The sequence below is a fragment of the Dreissena polymorpha genome, chromosome 1, assembly GCF_020536995.1.
Source record: "Dreissena polymorpha isolate Duluth1 chromosome 1, UMN_Dpol_1.0, whole genome shotgun sequence".
Taxonomy (NCBI): Eukaryota; Metazoa; Mollusca; class Bivalvia; order Myida; family Dreissenidae; genus Dreissena; species Dreissena polymorpha.
Genome location: NC_068355.1, coordinates 55,602,800 through 55,629,472, shown reverse-complemented (window position 1 = coordinate 55,629,472; position 26,673 = coordinate 55,602,800). Strand labels below are relative to the sequence as shown.

At 35.7% G+C, this 26,673-nt stretch overlaps 1 protein-coding gene across 1 annotated transcript; it reads right to left on the bottom strand.

Annotated features, from left to right (window-relative positions):
* Window positions 1-1,661: 1,661 nt before the first annotated feature.
* Window positions 1,662-19,133, bottom strand: LOC127875533 (potassium voltage-gated channel subfamily H member 7-like). The gene is made up of 7 exons (XM_052420564.1): window positions 19,049-19,133; window positions 6,194-6,307; window positions 4,015-4,214; window positions 3,359-3,458; window positions 2,716-2,909; window positions 2,086-2,200; window positions 1,662-1,708 (listed from the first exon to the last, which is right to left on the bottom strand). Exons 1-7 carry the CDS (start codon window positions 19,131-19,133, stop codon window positions 1,662-1,664), a joined length of 855 nt encoding a protein of 284 aa, XP_052276524.1.
* Window positions 19,134-26,673: the final 7,540 nt, after the last annotated feature.

The window sequence follows — 26,673 nt, the reverse complement described above, 5'->3', positions numbered from 1 at the left end:
GTTATGCTGAATGAACCGCTCTCAGTACCGATAATCTCTAACCAACACATGCAAACACAAAAAGCTCGCATTGTGCTAGATTAATCGAGCTTTCAACAAGCGTGTTCGATACATATTTGGTATTTCAACTTCATTAATTTCAATGAGAAGGAAACCGCTAGAAAGAATCAATCAAGTCATTACTGCATTTATCTCCCTTATATATGATCGAAGAAAATACGGGCATTTTCAGTCTTACCAGACGTGAAAGGTTTTCAAGTTATTACTTTGTTCTTAGTTTATAAAAATTAAGCTTGTTGTACACACCTGTCATTCATACTTTTAATTTGTAATCTGCATTTAAAAACAGCATAACAAATGCAACAAAACAATTGATGGTAAAACGAACCAATGCGATTGGTATGGTGATTTCTCAGACCGCCCCGCTTGAAAAAAAGTATCATTTGTAGTGTAAAAAAGTAGATTTTTTATACATAAATATATCGTGAATACAATCGACGAATTAAGAAACTTATTTGACAGTGACAGTGTCCCTCGTTTTTTAAGATTTCATAGGTATCAACAATAAGTTTCTAATAGATTGACACATTCATGTCCGACCAGATTAGGTATCAACAGTAAGTGTCTAATAGATTGACACATTCCTGTCTGACCAGATTAATTGAGTGTTTTTTACCAAGCTGATATTAAAATCGTAATTCGTGTAAAACACCTGAAAAGCTTAGTCTTAGAAGTGACATGGGCAGACATCAACGGTGAATCCTTTATACACTGTGGGTGTTTAGTAGGATATACTGGTTAGATTTGACTTTTCGAAAATATATTTTAATGACTAAAAAGTCAAATAGGATGAAATCGATAGGGTCAATCAGGGCCGGTAATAAAATAAACTGCAACAATTTTTCCAAAATATTGCTTTGGTATTAAACACATTTGCATTTCACAGAACAGTATTGTATTTTTTTGCGCATGCGCGGATGTGATTTCTGGTAGATCCGGAGTCTCAAACTATCGGCAGCAGTATACGACGATAACGGGACTTAAAAAATATAAAGGTTAATACCGTCAATAGAAGCGTATATTTCTAAAATAAACATTAATATTGTAACAATCGATAGATTAAAGTGAAATACTGTTGCATTAAGTTGAGGGACGGCCAAATTATTATTGCTGCAGCATTTACGGGAAACTGTGGATGCACATGTCGACTGTTGGAGCACGTGGCAATTTTAACAAACAGAACACTGCCTTTTTTAATTACAAATAGGACAGAATGTTTTTAAACAAATAGACATTTCAATAGCTCATGAAGAATGCATTTGCGTTAGGTGTCGTCTCATATTAGCCTGTGCGGTCCGCTGATATGATTTTTTGCTCAAATGTATTTTTCTGTAGCGAAAATCCAGTTGAGTAGAAATGTGGCGTCCCTTAAATCTGTGTTGACAGCACATGCTAATCCGAGGCGACACAAAAAGCATTTAACCCATTTTTTTCGACAGCGAGGCGGGTAACTTTTTGTGATCTTTTATAAGGGAACTTCCCGAACCTTGGTTGCTTCTATCCACGAACTCTACGTCGATATCACTAGACGCTTGTTCCGGTGAAATGTCGATCGCCCGAGACGCTTGGTCGTCATCTGGGTCAGACGACGGAGGCGCCGTCTAATGGCGAGCTTTTTTACGGAAGCCGGATCTACCGGTCGTGAGGTCTGAATAGTTTGGCAAATAATATGCACGGTTTTGTTTCCGGTAGTGGTAGAAACAATTAGATAAGAATTGGTTGTTTGCCTAATAAGACCTTTGTCATTTATTACTTTTATTTATGTTCGACATTTGTTTTTGGTTTTGTGTGTGTCAAAAACAATAAATTGAGACATTTATATAAATAGGCGACTATTAAAAAGCACAAAATTGTGACAAATAAATATAGACCAACCGGCACTTAGGAAAACAGTTAATAAACCGTGGGGTCATTTATCTTGTGGAAAGTTTACTGCCATACAAATATACCAGCACAAAAGACACAAAATCAAAAACAACAAATAATGGCATTTTTTAAGTTTTCAAAACTAATTAACCCACTCACCGGCGTCATAGACATGGCGTCTGCCTTTCGATTGCATGTGCGGTCTCTTATGACGGATAAATTTGAGTGTTTCGTCGTCCATCTTCGTCTGCCGTTGGGTTTCCGTCAACACACCCTGTATGTCCAAAATAGTATTTGCTTTAGAAAAGAACAACAAGTACTATTTTCTTTATCCTGTTCTGGATCATATCGGAGTTCTACTGAAATCAGATCACAGTTCTCAAGAACTGATCGTATAGTTATTTTATTAACTGATCATGACATATTTTATATGAAATTCCGGGTATTACAAAATATAAATTAGGTATCAGATTTGGGCAGTTATACACAAAGTTTGAAAGTGTTTTTATTTGTTCATTACATATTTAAGCATTAAATACCTACTTTTTAATTAAGTAATGTTTCACACTTCATTTGCTAAATGATCTGCCAAAAATCTGCTATATAGTCTGGTCAAAGTAAAAGGTGTTGGTTTTTGACTGATTTCTAGTTAACATAGAGATTATATAGTTTTTGGCACCAATGTTTTTCACTATTTAAGCCATTAGAAAACGGACACAGTTTAAATTAGATGCAAGTGTGTAGCTTAATGTGTGCTTTGACTATGTAACAAGGCAACACCACACTCACCCGTTTCAGGTTGAATGTATCCTGTATCTTTCCCATAAATTCCTGTGCAAACTCCGGGTACGTATAAAGCGTCTCTTTCAGCACAGACAGCTCGATCTTGTTGATATTGCAGTAGGTCAGGGCGCGAACAAAGTACAGAGACTTCCCACTGTTGGTCAGGTCTTGAACGTCCCCTCCGAAAAAGGCGTCCTTACCTAAAGTGAGAAAGAATCACCATCATCATTATCATCATCATCATTATCATCATCATCATCATCATCATCATCATCATCATCATCATCATCATCATCATCATCATCATCATCATCATCATCATCATCATCATCATCATCATCATCATCATCATCATCATCATCATCATCATCATCATCATCATCATCATCACCACCATCATCATCATCATCACCATCATCACGCAAGGATTCAAATTGTGATAAGAAAGCTTTGAGAGGAGTGGCTAACACATTAAGTGAGTTTCAATACATGTCCGGAAACAATTAGGAGGAATAAACCAATAGAGGAAATTTTAAAGCGTAAAAGGGGGTAACCGCTGCGGAGAGTTTGTAACCAATATGGTATGTAACCGCAAACCCTTGGGAATGTAAAGTTGGCTAGATTCTTGGAATAAGAACGCCATGTATACCTGCCGAGACTCTCTGGAAGGCGGTGCAGTTGTTAAGCAGATTCCGATTGAGATGAAGGCAGATATCCACCTGCAGACACTCCGGAAAACTCTTTGAAACCTGCATGAACAGAACCATATGTTTGCCTGTTTGTTATTCGAAAATTAATATTTTATAAAAAACATATGTTCAGAATTTTAACACGCTTACTGTAAGTAAAGATACATTTTGCAATAAATTATAGACATAACGTTGCTTATCAAACAGTTAAGATATAAGTCAATAGGATTTAACAATCTGCAAGTGCAATTTTAAAATTCTCATTTATTTTCCTGATCCTCAAAAATATTTCAAGATTTTAGAGATAAATGCGCCGAAACGGACCACTAAGAACTAAAGAATACATATGAGGCAAATTTAGAGGGGTTAATACCACGTCCGGCTATAAGGGTTGGACATCCTATATGAGGACATTTAAAGGAACATCACCACCGCTTACTCGAAGTTTTAAATTAACATTATAGGGTGGGCGGTTATAAAATTCGCACGTTAAGACATCTTTTTCGGAGTGGGCGGAGGTAAATTGTAAATACTCCGCCCTCTAATCCCCACACAACTAAACGACCTCTCTGCACTTATAAATCATTTCTTTTTAAAAATAGTAAGCTCCCAATACTGTGTTCATGTCGATTTCATTGGTATACGCCGACGTATGCTTGAAGCTCTCTTGTAGACGCGAAGCGAGGTTTTTGGGCAGATGGTGAAAGTTGATAAACTCTTTGATGCTCTGGGTTTTATAATGGTATTCGTCCGATCCCAGCTCCACTCTCATCATAATCGAGCTACCAGTGCCAAAGATAGCGGCGCTTAGAAGAGCTGTTATGAGAGGCGAAAACAGTGTTTATAAAAATATCGTTTCCAAATATAGTATTTCAAAGATTTTTTTTTCGGCGTAAGCTGTATTAAGCCAGCTTTTCACCCTGACTTGACCTTTGTAAGTGTCCAATAATACTCAAATAAAATTTCCCGCGGCTAGGTACGAATGAATACACTTCATTTATTCCATTGGCTGATTTGAGTATAACACCAGAACATTGGAAACATATCCGCGTCTTTGTAACACTGTTTTACTGCATGAAACAATTTTATCTCTAATAAAAAGGCTCAATAGATAGAACAGTTTTACAATCAATGTTCGACATAAATACAGTTTGTGCGTTCACCTTTTATTTTCAGAGAATTACCCAGCGCAAAAGCGTTTATACTAAAGGCTATGTTGTCATATTTAGTACTTACTTGCATTGCATTTCAACTCGCGAGGTTTCGGGTCAAGTCGCGGCCATTTGTGAAAGTCAGAGTTTATATACAGTTCATCACCGGAGTTCACAGAAGGGGTTGCGATCATTGTGTTACACCGGTCTTACTGACAATAACGTAGTGACTGTAATGCATTGCATTCCAATCCGCAAGGTATCAAGGTCAGTTTGCGGTCAGTTGCAGAAATCTTTATATAAACGCCGTCTCGTAAACTTTGTGCACTTGAAGTCTGTTTTGATCAGAAAGATACTAAATAAAGATATTCGGCGATATTATTGTGGTATGTCAATCATTGATTTTTAATATGGTTTCAACATTTGCATGATAAGGACCAATTTTGATAAAATTAATTAGAAATATTTATCCATTTAGACCAGTTTATTAAGCATGAGCACAATAATTCACTATACTATAATTATGCAATTAAATAAGATTCGAGTATTGCCGGCTGACCTATATGCACTCGTTTATTTTCATGTTTCTTGTGTTTTTCTATTCTGTAAATATAGATATCTGAGCAATAATATCACATAAAGCAAAATAAGCCACGAAATCTGGCGCAACACCCCGTAATTGATTTGCTTATGATGTAGCTAAGAACTGCGCAGAAAAAAGGCATCCGCTACTTTTTATCTCATAGAGATAACTTTTGATCGTTCATAAACATCGACCACAATCAACGCCGTATATCTTTTTTAAAGATATTTCTTGTTTGAAAATAGTGTTCCGAGAAATAGTGTTTCTAAGGGAGCTAAGCCACTTAATATTGTTGCAGGTGATTCATCGTATTGGGCAAAATATAAAAATAACATTAACACGTGCCTAACAAAAGAACTTTTATTTTTGTAAATCTAAATACATTACAAAAAGCACTAAAACTTAAAATGATGTTGTCATTTAGTAAATTTGGCCGCCGCGGAACGCACGCTTAAAGTTTTAGCATTCTGTTGATTTTGAACAAATGGTAAAATTGAAGACAATTATGTCACAATATGTGTATAATTTATGACTTGTTAATTACACAATACTATTGTTGATGGCATGTAACAAATATGTGATTCAACGAGTTTGTTTCCTAACATATACGTTAGCCGGTTTGAATTAAAGACATATACAAAGATGACGTAACATTAGTTAATGTAATGCTCTACTGTATATCATATAATAATAAAATGATCTCTAAATGTATGAACCATTCTGTGGCAAAATATGATATTTTTTTCAGATATAATGCGAAATAAAATAGCTCTGTATTAAACATTAGGTAGGCTCTGCGACAACGGGGTTTATTGAATTCGCGCTGTCCTACTTAACTGGGTGTTCGCTAACAAGACAGTTCCTTTAAAAGGGAAAATGCCATGAAAGCGTTAAAAGTTCCCAGATCAGCCTGTGCATTCAAATTCCATTAAGCCTCATATTCCCAGAACGAGGCTCAAAGGTAAATACGGATCAAATAGAATCTTACAGCCAAGCAACATAGCAAAAATGGAGAATATCTTCTCGACGTTGGTGTTAGGGGACGTTGCCGATCCCTATACTGGTGAGGGAGGTGAACGTTAAGTACAGCGCCGTTATGTAGAACGTCTTGACGCTGGGGCCGCTGTCAGTGACGTACGGCTCGTGGATATTGGACGCTAGCTTTTCTAGCCAACCTGCGACAAACCGCAAATGTGGGAGCGACCGAAACATGTTCACGGACAATAACATGTACTTAATCAGAGAAATGCATGTGCGTAAAGTGTCGTCCCAGATTAGCCTGTGCAGTCCGCACAGACTAATCAGGGACGACACTTTCCGCTTTAATGGCATTTTTTTTTAAAGGAAGTCTCTTTTGACCAAAAATCTAGTTTAAGCGGAAAGTGTCGTCCCTGATTAGCCTGTGCGGACTGCACAGGCTAATCTGGGATGACACTTTACGCACATGCATTATGCCCAGTTTTTACAAAACAAGTCATATTTGATCCACGCTCTGAGCAAACGGTTTTATGCATGTGCTTAACGTACCGTCCCAGATTAGCCTGTGAAGTACGCACAGGCTGATAGGAGACAACTTGTTCCACTGTAATTGTATTTCTCGTTTAGAAAAAAGTCTCTTGTGAGCGAAAATCCAGTTTAGGCGGAAAGTTTTGTCCTGTAAACGAAACATGTTATAAAAGCGGAATCTGTCGTTCCTGATTAGCCTGTGCGGTCTGCACGGGCTGATCTGGGACGACACTTTAAGCACTTTCATTAAACTCCCTTTTCACAGATCACGGCCCATATATATTATAAAGCAAAGTTTAATTCAATTTAATATCCCAAGACATCTATTGATTTCACTCATACTATAAGATTCTTTCATCGGGTTCTTTAAGCATCGCGTCAATAATTATCTAAACGCTAGAATCGATTTATCTAGAAAATCATGGGAAAAGGCGAGTTAATTAATTAATATTCACGTTTGCCCCTTTGATTAATGTGCTCACTGACAATATCGCTCGCAGAAAATATATTCACAGTCAATATATGTTTGTTAAATACTAATGTTGGCACCATACTGCCTCCTACCAAGAATATTAGAGGTTGTAATTACATATCGGTTAATGAATGATCTTCGTTTTGGGAAAACCGGGCTTGATGCGTGGGCGTATAGTGTCGTTCCAGATAAGCATGTGCCGTCCGCAGTAGAGCCAATGAAGCCGGAACTTTCCGCCTAGACTGCTTTTAGATAATAAGAGACTTCCTCTAAACGAAACATTCTATTAAATACGAAATCTAGGACGATATTTCACGCAATTGCATTAAAGGTAACCTTCAGGGACAATATCAAGTTGCTTTGAACAAGATTGCATCATAGTATAGTTGCATGTAACCAAATAAAATACGGAAAAATCCGACGTTTTACTTGTTAATAAACAACGAATTACTTTTTTTCTTCAAACATTAGGATGAGCGACAATTTATCTATTTGCATTTAATTTATGTGAAGCATATTCTGATTATGATATGGTAGTATATAACAGTTAAGGCTAGATTGCACTTTACCTGTACGCAGTTGTTTACCATTATCGACAAAGCGGGAGTTTGGGGGCGGTAGCCCCCGATACTACTGTAAGGAAATATATAGGATAAAAAGGATTATTAGCTGTTGCCTTTGGTGTAAGATGTTAGGTGTTGCGGGTAAGAATTAGGGTACGCTTTTCCGTTCTTTTTTACGTACCGGTAAAGTGCAATTGCCTCAACAGTTAAAGAACATACAAAAAGTGTGGTAATTTTCGCAAAATAACGTAGCGTTTTAAGCATAACTACATTTTAATAAATCTCAATTGGCAAAAGTGTCGTCATAAATTATAGCCACTCAGTTGTAACCACTTTGCTTTAAAATAATAAACCCAAATAACTTCGTTTTCTAATTCAATGACACGAGCCAGACATTGACATATTCGGCTGAAACGCGCAAGAGAAAAATGCTGGAAGCAGACTCGTATTAATATTCCGCATAAATTGGATTTTCATTAGCAGGAGACTTACTTTAAATGCAAAATACTTTAAAGCGCAAAGTGTCGCCTCTGATAAGCCGTTTCGGATAACACAGGCTTTTCTGTGACGACACTTTACGCACATTCATTAAATTCCGTTTTTCATTGAGTGCGGCTCAACCATAACTTGTTTATTTTACAATACAAATATACACGCAAACGAAGTTATAGTTTAATTGTGTTAACTGTTTTATAATTAAAATTTGGCTTTTATAGCAATATTTTAATGTTTGCGAATATATTTGTTTTACTGATATAAAGTATATTGATTCTGTTGGCGAATTCATTATCCCATGATGTTGTTAAAAATATATACCCGGTAGTCGGACAAGTGCGATTGTAAGTTATTTGCAAGGTTTGACATTTTCCGAAAATATACCAGTATGAAATGCATACTTTATGTATCAAGTTAGCAGTTCTGTTTAGTATACAAGTACAATTGAGCCGCGATCTGAGAAAATGGGGCTTAATGCATGTGCGCAAAGTTTCGTCCCAGATTAGCCTGTTTAGTTCGTACAAGCAAACCAGGGTGGCCACTTTACGCTTTTATGGAAACTTTAGTTGGAAGGAATCTCTTCTACACGAAAATCCATAGGAAGAAAGTGCGAACTGCACAGATTAATCTTCGACGAAACTTTAAGCCCCGTTTTTTTTCCAGAAAGAGGCTAAATTGCTTCGTGATTGAATACAATCGCGAGACTTAAGTCTTTGCGAAAGAGCCTAACAAAAAACCGCCCCAAGGTTAAATTAGTGTATAACGGATATTATATATATGTCAGCTGTCCAGTCGACCTGAAGACAGCGATATTAATGCTGAGAATTATTCGGTATAAGGTACGGAATGAGTCTAGAATAATTGATGCAGCAAACAGCGAATTCCGTTGAGGGATTTCTACGTCGACACATGGGAGAATGACCGCCAGAGACATATTTTTCAATTGAATGAATATTGTTTGTTCGTGTTCAGTTGGTAAAATGTTTTGAGTTACACAGTACAACTTTTAGAAAATTGGCATGTAATATGTTTACAATAACTAAACATGTACTTAGAAAACCATACTGTTTTTAATAGTCATAACTAATTACAACAGCAAGTACAAAGATTAAATAAAATATTTCTGTCCCGGGATTCGAATCCTACCTAGCCCAGTGTAAGCAAAAGATAATACGCTACCACTGAGATACGCTGGCTTTTATATTCATTACCGAATTATAAACCGTATTTTAGGACTACACGCATTCTTCAAATAATCGAGTAAAGCTTTACAAGCGATTTATTATTTTATTATTTTGCCGATTTCGAATCACGAGTATAATGAAACGCATTATTAAACAGTTTTCTAAGACATCAGTATTCTTTCGCTTGTTTAAATATTATGTATGTGTTGTTTTTTTAATCATGACACAAATTTCTTCATTTTACAAAACCGTGAACAAGTGCCCTTATAGGGGCCGTCCAACAGATAATCCGTCGTGCGACGCGAAACAATATTTGTGGAATCTACGAGGATTGCTTATATAGCTACAAAATTCACCGGTTTTAAGCACGAGTATTAATGGTCGAGTGGTCTAGGCGGGAGTTTTTTTACTCCAGGACATCAGGGGTCAGTGGTTCGACCCCTGTTGAGGGTTACTTTTTTCCTTTTTTTAAATTGCATTTTTTACTGGATATTTTAGGTTCAAATGTTTAAATTTATCAATATAAAGCATTTAAAATATTTAATGACAAGATTCAATACATGCCAAATTCTGTTGGACGGCCCCTCTAAAATTAGATGTTAAAATATGTTTGAATGCTTACAAACACAAGACTAAAAGAAACATTTTTAAATATGTCTGATAAATAAAAAATAAGGTAAGTGATATTCTAGTTTACTGACCAATAACAACATGATTTTATTCTACATTTATATCGTACCATCAGGAACAATATTTGCCAATTCAACATTTACTTTCGATCGGGTGACAGAGTTTTTTACTCGTTGTTTCGTTTTCTTGAATAAATAAAAATTCGATTCCGCTCACTTGACGGGAGCCCTTATTAACCTGACGGGATCCCTAATTAACGTGACGGGAACCCTAATTAACGTGACGGGTTTCCAATTCGCTGCTTAGGCTGCAGCCATGAGTTTCCGGCAAGTAGATCCGCCACCAATTTAATTTTTGGAGAATCGATCTTAACTTTATCAAGACGACCGGGTTTGACAAAACAATGAAAGTTCTCAATCACGCTTTTCCGTAATAATTGTCAGAGATTTTTGACGGTTTCTGGTTGAAGCAAAGTCGATGATTATGTGAAAGAGGGCACATTGACACATGTCAATCATGAACCACTTATTATGGTGTTGCTATCAGTTTCCATGAAAACCTTTGTCAACCTCTGTCCTGGGTGTTTCAGATTCGCAAAGTTTTGTTTTAGTTATGATATTTGTAAGGAAACAGTAATACTGAACATTTACCATGCTCTAAAATAGCCATTATATGCATCTTTTGAATATTTAAAGCGCCGAAAAGTATAGAGCGTTGCAATGCGAAACTAATTAATAATTTGGAGAGTTCTGTTGTTGCGTTATATTTTGGGAAACTTCAAGGATTGCTTATATAAAGTATAAAATACATCTGATGGTATATACAGAAGGATGGCCGAGTGGTCTAAGTCACAGACTTTTTACTCCAAGAATCCAGGGGTCACCAGTTCGAGCCCTGCTAACGGTTACCTTTTTTTTCTTTTTTTTTTATATTTTATTATTGATTTTTTTACTGGAGCATTTTATATCAAATGTTTACATTTATCAAGTTAAAGCATTTAATGACAAACTTCGTAACATGCCAAAATCTGTGAAAAGGCCAATGTTTCAGAGATTACATGAACTCGTTTGTAAAGAGCATCAGTTTTAATAAAAGGGAACACTATTTATTTCGTAAGAAATGCATTTTATTATGACAATGCTCGAAAGCGCGAAGTAGTTGTTGGTGTGGGTGTTCGTTGTGGTGGGGAGGGGCGGGGTGCGGTCGTGGTGGTTTTTGCTATGGTGGTAAAATTGATGCTGGAGGTGGTTTGAATAAGAACAGGGGGTGATGGTTGTGCTGGTGGTTGGGGGGGGGGGGGGGTGGTGGTAGTGATGGTGATAATGGTGGAGGTGGTTTTTGGCGATAGCGGTTGACGTTGTTGTGGTGACTATTGATATGCGGTGGTGGTTGTGGGAGTGTGGAAGTTGTTGTGGTGATATCAGAAGCGGGGGAGGTAATTGAGTTTGTGGCGGCTCTAGCTTTGGGCAGGTAGGGGTGGGGTAGGTGATGGTTGTTGTGGTTATAGTGGTGATGCTATAGTGGTGGTGGTGAAGTTGCGGTGTGTTGGTGGTGTGGTTGAGTCGGCGGACGTGATGGGGTTAGTTGTGGTGGCAACTGGTGTTGGAGTCGTAGTTAGCGGCTGTTTTAGTGATGGTGGTGGTGATGGTTGAGTCAATGCCCCAAGAATGCGTTCAGATCACGGTGTTAAAAGGGCTTAAGACGAGTTTGGGTCGAGTTTTCAGTGTGTGTTATTGATGTTTTATCTGGTTGTGTAATTGTTTTTGTTCAAAACATTTTGTTAAAAAAAATGACATTTAACAATTTATATAATCTGAAGAAGTTACAACGATGTTTTGCAAACATTGGCCTCTGTCAGGTTTTTAATAATTAATTTATGTTTGTAAAAAGCGAACATTTGATGTAAGAGAGGCTATCGTAGTGCGCTTACGAAGTCATTAATGCGAAGTGCTTTCCCTTGTTAATATGTATATTGAAATCTGCATAATTGCGCGCAATACAGGAAAACGAGACATTTATGTGTACAAGCATGCACTATATATTAATATGTTTTGCAAATTATGTTTGTGATCAATTATATTAAGCTTAAATAGAACTATGTTCGCAAAATTGAATGTTTGTGTCGGAACCTCAAAACCAAATTTCCGCAGACAATGGCGGACAAGCGTTGAGCGTCGAGTAAAAAAAAACAGCAAAACAAACATATACAAATCACGCACAGAAAAAAAGAAAGTGTACTTCTGGTACGGCATGCTAATCATAACCGGCCATTAATTCAAACCACCGACCCAGACATAAAGACCCAGTGATAGTTTTATATGTCTCCTATCTTTTGTCAAAACAAAACGACGAACTTTGATTTCACAAAAATTATCAGAAATATAAGAGATAATATGTTTTCACTGAGCATGGACTAACTAATGCAAAAACATTAATGCAACGTGAATTAATTGATATAATTCGTATTGGAAACTACATTCACCGATGTTGGACCAATTTGACCGGCAGTGCGCCGGGAGAAACCGTCCAAATTTGGAACATTTAGTGCATGTCTAATAACTCTCTGGGAAAACGGCGTTTAATGCATGTGCATTTGTATGTGGGTACGAAACAAAATTGTTGTCCAAGATAAGTCTGAGCAGTCTGCACAGTTTAACCACAGACGGCCTCTGGATTTTCGTTTGGAAGATAGTTCCTTTAAAGGAAAAATCCATAAAGGCGGACTGAACGGACATGCATTAAACCCAGTTTTCACTGAGAGAGGCTCATAAAGTAATTGTATTTGAATCCAGTCAATACTGTCTGAGTTATGTGAATCCAGTCAATACTGTCTGAGTTATGTGAATCCAGTCAATACTGCCTGAGTTATGTGAATCCAGTCAATACTTTCTGAGTAATGTGAATCCAGTCAATACTTTCTGAGTTATGTGAATCCAGTCAGTACTTTCTGAGTTAGGTGAATCCAGTCAATACTTTCTGAGTTATGTGAATCCAGTCAGTACTTTCTGAGTAAGGTGAATCCAGTCAATACTTTCTGAGTTATGTGAATCCAGTCAGTACTTTCTGAGTTATGTGAATCCAGTCAATACTGTCTGAGTTATGTGAATCCAGTCAATACTGTCTGAGTACTGTGAATCCAGTCAATACTGTCTGAGTTATGTGAATCCAGTCAATACTGTCTGAGTACTGTGAATCCAGTCAATACTGTCTGAGTTATGTGAATCCAGTCAGTACTGTCTGGGTTATGTGAATCAAGTCAATACTGTCTGAGTTATGTGAATCCAGTCAATACTGTCTGAGTACTGTGAATCCAGTAAATACTGTCTGAGTTATGTGAATCCAGTCAATACTGTCTGAGTTATGTGAATCCAGTCAGTACTGTCTGAGTTATGTGAATCCAGTCAATACTGTCTGTGTTATGGGAATCCAGTCAATACTTTCTGAGTTATGTGAATCCAGTCAATACTTTCTGAGATATCTGTTCCGCACAAGAAGCGGGAAACTCTGACGGGAAACGATGCGACTACTTTATGCCTTCTTTCGGCTGAATTAAAATGGACATTTTTCAAGTGCGAATTGTAAGCTCTCATTTTGGAACAATACATATGAGACGTGCTCTGTGAAAAATGGCTTGAATGCATGTGCGTAAAGTGTCGTCTCAGATTAGCCTATGCTGTCCGCACAGGCTAATTAGGGCCGCCACTTTCCGCTATTATGTATTTTCGTTTAAAGAGTCTCTTCTAAGCAAAATTCCAGTTTAGCTGGAAAGGTTAGTCCCTGCAAAGCTTATGCGGACTGCACATGCTAATCTGGGACGGAACTTTAAGCACAATTATTAAACTCCTTTTTCACAGAGCACGGCCTATATCATTTTAGATTGTGCTTGGGACCGAATAATTTATTTATATGATTAGACATAAAATATGCGCTTAATGTATAGTTTTCCAGTTCAGGTATATATTATATATATATATATAAATATGTATATATATATCCCTTCTTACAGCAAAATCGGACGTTAGGCTTGTGACTTCCTTGTCATTAGAAATAATGACGTCATTTCCTGTCGAGAAAGATGGCCGCCATGACGCCATTGTGTGAAATTTTCGTATAAATTGTATTTATACCAGTGATAAAATATTTACCACATAACCAACAACATATATCTTTAATATTTAATATAAGTTTTAATTGAGAGCAGAATTTAATAAATGACGTCGTACAGGCGCTCTTTAAGTCAAACTTTCGTTTTGCCTCTTTTATTGAATGTTAAAATAAATCCTATTTAATTTTACAAAGTATAGACAATAAGAATAGAAAATATAATATCGTAGACAATTTAAATTACAAACTTAATAAAAAAAAGTGATAGAACACAATATCTATATAACTCACAATTTGCCCTGGTGCTCTCAAATTATATAATTAAGCTTAGATCTGGGAAAAAGCGGTTTCATGCATGTGCGTTAAGTGTCGTCCCAGATAAGCGTGTGCAGTCACCCATACCAGGGACGACACTTCCTGCGTTTATAGTATTTTTTGTTGAAAATAAGTATTTTATTATCTTAACTAAAATCAAGTTACGACGGAAAGTGACGTCCCTGATAGTTTGCGCACTTTCATTAAGACCCTTTTTCCCAGAGCGCGGCTCGATTTAATATAGAAAAATATCATAAAGGTGGAAAGTAATGCCCAACATCAGGATGTGCGGACTGCACAGGCTAATCTCTGTGACGACTTATTACGTACCTGCGTTTAAGGGGCCTTTTCACAGAATTTGGCAAGTATTGAAGTTTGTCATTAAATGCTTTACATTGATAAAAATGTAAACGTTTGATCTAAAAAGCTCCAGTAAAAAAAAACAACAAGAATACAATTAAAAAAAGAAAAAGTTACCTTCATCTGAACCACTGAACCCTGGAGTAAAAGTCTATCGCTTAGACCACTCGGCCATCCGTGCTGATACAATTTGTGATTTATTTTATGCTTTATATAAGCAATCCTTGTAGTGTCCCAAAACATAACGACAGCAACAGAACTCTCCAAATCATTTAATCGTTTCGCGTTGCAACGCTTTATAATTTTGCAGATTTTTAAATCGCCAAAAGATGCATGTAACGGATATTTTAGAGCATGGTAAATGTTCAGTAATACTGTTCCCTCACACTATGAGAACTACAATGAAAGTTTGCGAATCTGAATATTTTGTTTTAATATTGTCAATTTACCGACACGTGAACAGGTCCCTTTAAGCCCTGTTTACTCGGAGCGAAACTCATATATTAACCCATAAGCCAGCGTCTAGAAAAAAGGCTTGGCAAACAGCGTAGACCCAGATGAGACGCCGCATGATGCGACGCCTCATCACAGTCTGCGCTGTTTGCTTAAAGGAATTTCTGTAAGCAATATTCTAAATATGGAAATAAATATACTAGACATCCCTAATTTTGGAAAAACATTGATCCAATTTAAAAGGATTGGATAGTCCATAAATGGGTTAAAGTCCCTGCCCATTCAGACTTCAAACAAACTTTACAGAAATCACATCTAATGGACACGATACCGTTTTCAAAACATTAAAACACGTGCTGGTCAAACAACAAGATGGCGTGAAAGGCACACATTCGCTCACCTCACAAAGACATAAAGGAACTGACCTGTTCTTTGCAGCCCAAGATAGCATTAGAACAAATGTTGTGACCAAGTATCATGAAAAGTGAACTATAACTGTAACTTTTAGAGTGCTAACAAGTTTTTGCCATATAAGGAAAAATTCCCGGACCCTTGCGGTCATGTTTTTCAACGAACCGGAACCATTTAGAGTGTTAACAAGGCAAATGTTGACGCTGCACAACGCACGCCTGACTAAAGACGATCGCAAAAGCTCATCATAAGCACATTGTGCTCAGGTGAGCTAAAAAGGCTCGAAAATTACCAATTGCGAAGTTTCTAGTAAACTCTCTCAATAAGCATTTTTCTGATGTTTATTGATATTTCTTGTTTCTATTAATGCGACAGCTGATGTCGCTTCTGGAGTAGATCGAGTAAGTACACGGAGTTCGTACCCTGCGTATAAATGGATATATATTCGTTTCGCACCAAGTTCTTATAAACACGAACATAACTAAATGTACTACTTAAAAATGAAAGAATTTTCAGTGACTAAGTGTCATATCCATCAATCGGAAATTATGTTTTTTCGCATGGATTTTTTGATCGGTGTACTTGTGCTTTAAAATACTGTTGATATGATACTGACACATCAGTACATAAGAACAGAAGTAACTATGCGTATGTCTAAATTTAAATGTATCTAGCCGGTCTGTCTTTAATTTCTGTATCTTTGTCCAACTGTCCTTAAACATGATCTTATATTTCGCAGTGACTCAGTGGGAATGGTGTCGGCCTAGCGTTCGTCATATCTCTCTCAAGGAAACAATATATATAAACTAAAAACAGCGGAGTGCTATTGGTCTTTGCGTTGATAATTGAAAAAGGAGATTTGGACCACGTAAATACAACTCAGAAAAAAGGGTTCTGGTTTTATTTATCGCCTTAACATGATTTGGTTCCACATACAATCTCTAATGAGGATATAGCTTAGGGAACTGTCGTCATTCTGATTTTTAGCAACTTTTAAATGAGCCGCCCTGTCGGAAAAAGGGACGTAATGCATGTGCGTAAAGTGTCGTCCCAGATAAGCCCGTGCAATCATAACATTCTACCGGTAATCATCGACGACACTTTCCAAAACTTGATTTCGCTAAAAAGATACTTTTTGGAAATGAAAAATACATTAAAGCGATAACTGTCGTCCCAACTTAGCATGTGCGGACTGCCAATCTGTGACGACACTTAACCAACATGCATTAAGACACATTTTCCCAGAATGCGGCTCAATGGGCTGAATGACCGACATAAAGAAGTGGTATTAAGTGTTAAAGCATGATACTTTGAATGTTATACAAAATTTACAGTATTATACATAAGTACGTATATACATTGAATAAATTGTAAAGAAAATCAACAGAAACTAATTTGACTGTACACGGTATTTTTTCTAAAAAAATAAGCATTTCGTCAACATGAAGTGAGTATATACAAATCTTATGATATGGGTTTTGTTAAAAATTACTATGCTTTATTATACTATATATGTATCACGACGTTAATTCTATTTCCAGTATTTCAAATTAAGCATATACTTCATCGTGAGAAGACGTTACCTATTTAAAATACCTTTCTAGATTAGAATAACATATTATTTTCTAAATCTAAATGTGTTAATTTTCATTTCAAGAAAAAGGATGTTAAGATTTTATTTTTCTGTGTTGGTACTCCTGACATAAATATCCTGCAGTATTTTTCCGACGAAACAATTGATAACATTTTAGTTAACAATGTGTCGTTTATTTTTTTATTTAAACCTAAGCTGAAGTACTTTAGTTGTCGACATTTACAAAACAGATTTATATGCGGAATATTATGCTAGTCAATTGTTCCAAGAGTTTGTATCAATCGAGTGACTTGTGTAATGACGTATCACACGAGATGCGAGCCTCGAGAGTGACGCGAAATAGCACAAGCAATGAGACTGATACAGTTTTACTTGAGCCACCAGCGTAGTAACATCATTAAATAGTATAGCGCTCATAAGTATGTGCTATTACTATGATTATTCACATGAGTGAAATAATACATTGAACACAAGTTTAATATCAACTACACATAACATCAAAACATAAAACAATTACTATGCATGAAATGAATACACTTTCTTATGACTGTATCCTATCTTTCAAACTTAACAGAATATTCGTCTTACATCTGGGGGACAAATTAACGGCCTATAATCACTATTTAATATTGTTACATTTAAAGTCTGCAATTTGAGGCATCTCAACACTTTTTCTGCCAACTTTACTGTAAACATTGCATTGCACATTAACAAGTATATTTATAAACAACGCTGAACATAACAAATGGATATTTTGGCACAGTGGTATACTAAATAAACATGCCATTATCCTGAAAAAAGTAAACAAACTTCAAACAAAATGTTCATGAACATGAACTTTTTTCATCATCTAAGAATTTAACAATAGGTTACTCTATAAAATACTCTATTTCTACAATTATTGATATAGATCCGAAACTACGTAATCTAGCAACAAATGTATACATAAGACGGAAAGGATTTGCAAACTTTGCATGATCGCCAAAAAGGCAAGTTGCAGTTGCTGTAAAAATACATTTATTTGATACATTAATTTCAAACGTCACGGGAACTCTTATTTCCGTATTTAAGCCCCCCCCACAAATTACTGTTATATGGCCCGTGAAAAAAAATGAATTTGTAAAAATATTCTCGTACAACTTAATGATGTTTACCACTTGCTCTGAATAATGCATGTTTGCAACATAATATGACTTATCTAATTTGCATCGTGGCCATTTTAATATTATGACATTTTATATTACATCCCAAAAAAATACTTTGATGAGTGTAGAACAATGTCTGCAACAATTATTTAATAGTGGATACTAAGTCAGGTGTTATCACCTAAAAACTTAACAACATGTTACTGAAGTACAAACCAAATACCCTGAACCAGTTAATTTCTATTCAATCCATCTTTGTACTGGCAGGCAGTAAAATGTCTTGGTCTCAATGAATAATATTAAGATTTTGAGCTAGCTTGATCAAGCAGCTACTGTGCATGAATGAATTTAATGTCAATGTTAACTGTTCAATATAGGACGAGCCTGTCTCTGGGAAAACCGTGCTTAATTCATGTGAGTAAAGTAAAGTGCCACGTAGCCAATGCGGTCTTAATTAGTGACAACACTCTCTGCGTTTAAGGAAATGTTGTTTAAATGTAGTATTTTCTAAACGAGAAACAAGTCTGGGCAAACAATATCGTCCCTCATCAGTCTTTGCGGACTGCCACTTAACACACATGCATTTAGCCACGCTTTCCCACAGACAGGCTCTTGGCATTATATAAATAGAGGTTTGGTTTGATACACGTAACCCCAAACCCTTCATTGAAATACAAAAAGCACCATCCTGCGTTTCTGCTGTACCCTCCCTAGGAGCAACAACATCCACTATAAATGGCTTCAACTCTAGCTGATACAGGTATGACATGATTTCTTTCACCGTGTTTTTCCTAACTTGTCTAATAGCTAAATTCTATCCACTTTTCTCACTGTCCATCCTCAACAAACTTCTAGTCAGCATTTTTTCTCTTCTGCTACACTAGCTTAAGGTTAAGGCGTTGAACACTGTTGATGTACCTGAGGTTGTTTATTTTGTCTGTGTAGGTTTGATATCCACCATACTCGTTCCTTGCTAAGATTTTCTGCTCAAAAAGGTGGGTTCAAGGTTTGTTCTTGAACGATCCAAATATTTAACGTTACCTCGTGATGTTGCTGGGATGCAAGACATTTTGGGCTCACTTTGCGGCAAACCGGACGACCCCGGATAAGAGTTTATATTGCTACCATTTGGCTGAGGCATGAATTGGCCTTTTGCACAACTATTTTATTTCCCTGCTGTGTTAAATGTTTGGGTTTACTAGCAACAGGGACCTATACAAACAAAGGGATGAGACACTCACTGAACCGAAGAACAAGCTAACGCGTTGTTACGCAAAAGGGAAACGAGACTTGCGACCCAACGAGACTTCGCGCGACAAGGCAAATTTTCACAGCCGCCATTTTGACAAAGCGAGACCGTGACAAAGCAATCGAGACAAATTAAGATAACAAATTAAATTAAATTACTTTATATTGATAATTGTAAAAATTGGATCTAAATATATATATATATATATATATATATATATATATATATATATATATATATATATATATATATATATATATACAAGGAGACTCAATACTCTTCAGCCCCATTGAATAAATAAAAACGACATATAAAAAATAAAACAACTTCATGCTAAATTCTAACTTCCATTTTAATCATTTAAACGTTAAATCGATATAATAAACATTTTAAGCACCATTTTATAACACACAATTTTAATAAGTATATGTACATAGTCATAAAACGAAAAATAAATATGACACAATACTGAATGCAAAACGTTCACTGCAAATTATAATATTTTTCATTATAACATCAATATAATTTATATTACGGGCGTCAGTCTATTACACAATTTTATAATGCATAAATAAATAAATACAAAAATAAAACGACACATAACTAAAACAAGAGCACCGCCTTGCGGGTGCAGACCGCTCATCTATTTTCTTTTTAAAGGTGAACGGACTCTCATTTTCAATCACAAAGGAGGGAGGGGTTGAGTGAAGAGGGGTGTATAGTGTCGGGGTGTGGACATTTATTACATTATCTTCCAAAAATGCGAAAAAAATTCAAAAAAAAAATCGGGGGAAGGGGGGATTCTTGGGTGCGATGGTTGGACGGTATTTCAAACATAAAATAATAAAAATAAATATTTGTTTTTTAACCGTTTCAAAAAAAAAAAAATTGGGGGGGGGGGTGAGGTGGGGGGGTAATAGTGTGAGGGTGTGGTGGTAATTTGTGAGATGATCTTACAAAAAAAAAAAAATTAGGGGGGGGGGGGGGGATTCGGGTGGGGAAAGGGGGTGGTGGTGGTGGGGGGGATTCTTGGGTGCGATGGTTGGACGGTATTTCAACCATAAAATAATAAAAATAAATAGTTGTTTTGTTTTTTTTAAATTGGGGGTGGGTGGGGGGTATAGTGTGAGGGTGTGGTGGTCATTTGTGAGATGATCTTAAAAAAAAAATAGGGGGGGGGGGATTCGGGGGGGGGGGAGGGGAGGGGGCACTAGGGATGGTTTGGATGGAGTCTATTGTGGTATGTCAGGTAAGAGTAGTTTTGTCTAAGTATCAATCAAATCTAATCATAAATAAAGAAGTTATGGCAATTTTAGCAAAATTTAATAATTTGACCTTGAGAGTCAAGGTCATTCAAAGGTCAAGGTAAAATTCAACTTGCCAGGTACAGTTACCTCATGATAGCATGAAAGTATTTGAAGTTTGAAAGCAATAGCCTTGATACTGTAGGAATAAAGTGGACCTAAACACAAAACTTAACCAAATTTTCAATTTTCCAAGTATAAAAAGGGCACATAATTCTGTCAAAATGCCAGTCAGAGTTACATTACTTTGCCTGCACAGTCCCCTTATGATAGTTAGTAAGTGTTGCAAGTATGAAAGCAATAGCTTTGATACTTAAGGAATAAAATGGACCTAAACACAAAACTTAACCAAAATTGTCAATTTTCTAAGTATAAAAAGGGCACATAATTCTGTCAAAATGCACGCCAAAGTTATCTAACTTTGCCTGCCCAGTCCCCTCATGATAGTAAGTAAGTGTACCAAGTTTGAATGCAATAGCATTGATACTTTCTGAAAAAAAAGGACCTAAACGCAAAACTTAACCAAAATTTTCAATTTTCCAAGTATAAAAAGGGCACATAATTCAGTCAAAATGCACGCCAGAGTTATCTAACTTTGCCTGCCCAGTCCCCTCATGATGGTAAGTAAGTGTACCAAGTTTGAATGCAATAGCATTGATACTTTCTGAGAAAAGTGGACCTAAACGCAAAACTTAACCGGACGCCGACGCCAAGGTAATGACAATAGCTCATATTCTTTTTTCAAAAAATAGATGAGCTAAAAAACAAGACTGAAAGCCAAAAAGTTAACCTCAATTGTTACAATTTCATCGATATAATAAACACCGCGGGCGCCAGTCTAAAACACATAAGTTGTTTCCTGTGGCTGCAGGTTTTAACAAGTTATATTATGCATTCGTATTTTGGAATCGTTAACTTTTATCTGTATACACCCCTGAAGAAAACGTGTAGTCGAAAGCGCTAGGGTTTAAGATACACATCTTTTACATTGTTTGAACAATTTCTTTCCATATATATATATTGGCAATCAACATAAAACAAAATGAGCTCATGGTCACGTTTTTACCCAAGTTCAATAGGGGCAAGCTATATATAATTGAAACGACAATCCTTGCGGATTTTATTTGTAAAGACAACAAAATCACCAAAATAAACATGTTTAATTATTTACATATAACATAAAACAACAGCATTAGTGATATGCGCTCTGTCTTAACAAAACAACCACAATAAAATTACGCACAAATATAGACAATATTAAACTTGGTAAGCAAAACAATATAAACACATAAAAATAAATGCAAAAGATGACCGGTTAAAGTTAAGATGCTATTATATCTTTTAATATTAAAATCCTCTTAACAAATATCTTACGATTTTGAAGATATTTACACAATTCAGACATTGGCATAAACAATCATGCAATAATTTAGACAGACCCTGATCCATATGAGGTACACAAGCAATTGAAACGTGCCTACGGGTACTTTCCATAGACATCATTACCCTATATTTACTTATTCAAATGATTATTTGACGTAGACAAACATATAAACACATTTTAATTAATATTGCATTTCATACGGTATTACGAATATAGCACAATAATTATATTGTTACCTAATAATTAAATTTGTATTTGGTAACATGTGTTGTTTAGCTACACATACAAATTAACGCAAAATGTGTTTTTTTTTATGTATCAATTGATCAACATGGCACACAATTAACAAACATCAAGCTATTTTCAGCTATTAAAAAACAGAACAAACATGTTTCATGCATTCAATAAAAGTTAAATATAAACATTCCAAAATATGAGGAAATCTGGTCATAAAACATTTGCTGAACTTGTTGTGGAAGAGTTACAGAAACTGGCCCCACTGAAAGCAAATGTGGGATTGTCAATGTGAAAGGTGAAACACACTGTTACAAAACTAATAAAATGTCAAACTTTATCGTAAGCAATATGTCAATACTGTTTACGTTTAATATAAGCACATTCATAAGTGTATATTTAAAAAAAATTGCAAAGCAAACATCTTAGTTTTTATTTTTAGCTCGGTATTTTCGGAGAAAACGCGAGGTATTGTCATACAGATCGTCGTGTCGTCCGCCGCCCGCGTCGTGCTAAAATCTTAACATTGGCTCTAAAATCAAAGTGCTTCCAACTACAACTTTCAAACTTCATATGTAGATGCACCTTGATGAGTTCTACACACCACATCCGTTTTGGGGTCACTAGGTCAATGGTCAAGTCACTGTGACCTCTAAAATAAATTCAGACAAGCTTTCATTTATTCAAAACTGCACCCGTAGCCGAGCGTGGCACCCTTTATGCGGTGCTCTTGTTAAAGCAAATTGTATTGCTCTGTTGTATTACTAATAGAGACAATTTCATTTCTTGACTATTGTTAGCATATGGCAACACTCCCTTAATTTGTCATTGACTGATTTCAAATTACATGGTACTATTTTTTCTTCAGATAATCTAAAACAAAATTAAACAAATTTTAAGTAGGTGTTCTTAATTAAAAGCATTTCATATAACAATGTGTTTCTATTGCCTTAAGTATATTTTTCTCTTCAGAAGTTGTTACTGTACATTATTTTAACAGTTTAATACATATTTTAGCATTGACACAAGAAATGTTTTTTATAACAATGGTTTGTACAAATTAATGTTTACAGTGAGTTTGTCTTATAAAAATGGCAACAATACATGAATACATTACATTTAAAATACAATTGTTTTACAGTTGCTATATGTATATATGGCAAAATATACATATACACTTGATACAGTGATCAAGAAATCTTGATTAAATTACTCACTGATTAAAGAGGATACAATCTGGTCGTCGTTATGTACATATACAAATATAAAGCATAATAAACTATTATGTCTGAAAACAAATTTTAACACTTATGACCATGTTAGTATATGATAAAAGAACACAACTTAACAATCTTTTGCCATTTTTCATAAAACTCTAAAACAAATTAAATATTTATATTTTAATTCACAGTTTCATTTAAAGCTTTTCAACAAGAGTCATACTCTTATCATTTAACAAACACTATCCATTGAAATCAACAAAGTACTAGTAGTAAATACAGAATCGATTATTTTAGGTAGATTAAATAATTTTGCACATAATTTATTTATATTCCCATGAAATACATAGTATGCTACTAAAAAAGATTCATGATCGAATACCGACCCAAATGAGCCAATTGACTAGTATTGTTTTCAGAAGGTTGATAGACAAAAATCTGAAGCGTAAACATTTTACACCTTTCTGAACAAATATTTTAAATTAGCTTATCTATATTAACGGGTTAAAAACAGACAACTGAAAACCGTCTTATAACATGAAAATATTCCAATATTTTTTTTTCCAGTTACCAGCATCATTTAAACAGCTTTGGCAATCTTAAAAAATCTTTGATAACATTGTATTTCCCATTTATTTACCATCATCAGGATCAATATCTGTAGTGAAAGTTTCATAATACAGGCAAGGACATTGAATAGACATGCAATATGTGTGCTTTTAAAATTACTTTAAATGCTTTGTTAAACCAGGGACCTATACAAACAAATTGGTTGGTCACATAGAAAATAAAACGTCAACTATTGTTTTTCTTTGAATACAACTTGGCTGGTCACATACACAATAGAGCATAAACTATTGTTTGTCTTTGAATACAACTTGGCTGGTGCCATAAAAAATGTGGCTATTGACATGACTTTCTGGCTTTCCGCTTGAATTCTTGTGATGTGTCGTTCTGCCATTTCGATCTGAACAAGGTCATTCATTTCCATCCATCATAATATTCAAAGAGTCAGAGTAAGTGCTGACCAAACCAGGCGGTATGTAGAGACTAGCAAAACTAAATCAGTATTTATCTCTGAGCTTCTTAGGTTTGACTGGGGTCAATATGGTCACAACTGCTGCAAATGTCTGTGTTTCTGACTGGATGATTTGATTTCGTCAAAAGGCATCTGAAAAAAAGACTTGTTACTGTAATTGTCAGTTTTTCATTTTATTTTTGATACCGATGGAAAAAAAGAACACGCAGAGCACTTGGTATTTCAAAATAATACACCTAATCTGATTTGAATCCATCGAGAAAATGATGGTCCTGAGACTATTCATAAAATAATAATTAATAATAAATTATTTAATTGAAGTGTATTCTTTTTATTACCAAATCATTTGGATTGTGATTTGATGAATATACATTTTGCCATCGGAATCAAATGTTGTTTTCTTGAAGTAGTGAAAGGGTTTGCCACCATTCAACCACAATTTGCTTTTTTCTCAAAATTCCACATATGTCAAAGAAAACGAATTCAAAATACATAAGTAGGCAAGCTCAAAGTATGGAATGGAAAATATGTTTAGTTTAATCACACTAGAAACAATACTTTTCGAGTTTAGACTATGCATAAAAATCCAACAGCAGGATGTACGTATGGACGGACAAAGGTATATCTACATTCACCCACACATCTATGAACTTGGGGGCGTAAAAAAACATGCACATGACTTGAACACTCACCTGAGGTTCGCTCTGCATTTTGTTCACAGACTGAGGGTCCTTCACCATGGAGATTCCAGAATATCAAGATGATGACTGCTTAAGGTGCAAATGCTTCAAGAACAAACTCAACGCCTTGCTATCCGGGTTTCTGCAATTTAGTATGCAATGTATAAATTAAGACAACAATTTTAAGACTTAATAAGCATTTCAATAAAATTGTAAAGTATCAAAATGCGGGTTCAACCCTGGCAACACACATGATACTCTCTCATAAAGCCATTCATTAACTTAATAACAAACAAACTATAGCTTTGTCACAGATGTGACGAATACCCCCACATGAAGAGGGGATGAAAGGTACTTGAAATAGGGAAACCCATGCTGAATGTGTAAAACGCACCCGTGACCCCTTGACCTAGTTTTTGGCCCGAAATAGCCCATATTCGAACATCAAAGGTCATCTAGATTAAGTTTCCGACCAAGTTTGTTGAAGAGGGGATGATAAGTACTTAAAAAGGGGGCAGACACCATACTGAATGTGTAAAACGCATTAAGTGACCCCGTGACCTAGTTTGTTCTCCCTGGAAGGGCCAGTGTTCAATCATGGCCTAGAGATCATCTATATTGAACTTCTGACCAAGTTTGGTGAAGATCGGAAGTAAACTTCGTCAATAAGAGAGCGAGAGCGGACATCATGCTCAATGCATTAAACGCACTAAGTGACCCCGTGACCTAGGTTTTGGCCTGGCACGGCCAATGTTCAAACTTGGCCTAGAGATCATCTAAATAAAACTTCAAACTAAGTTTGGTGAAGATTGGATGAAAATTACTTGAATCAAAGAGCTGACAACATGCTGAATGTTTAAAACGCACTTAGTGACACCGTGACCTATGATTTGACCCGGCATGACCCATATTTAAACACTTAATACGGACAGACCGACAGACATGTTCACCCCTAAACTAAAAGCTACGAACATCACTGATCCCTCTTCGTAATTCAATGTTAGTTTTAAAACCATATTTACAGTTAATATGGAACCTGATTTTGTCAAGATTTAAAGAGTCAAATATGTTGGTACCTGCTGATAAATTGTTTCATGTTATTGTTGTTGTGGTTTTGAGTTGTAATGTAACTATAGATGTTAAATTTAAAATGCAAATTCGAGGGTTTAGCTTGAAACTTTTGCATTTTCTACACATTT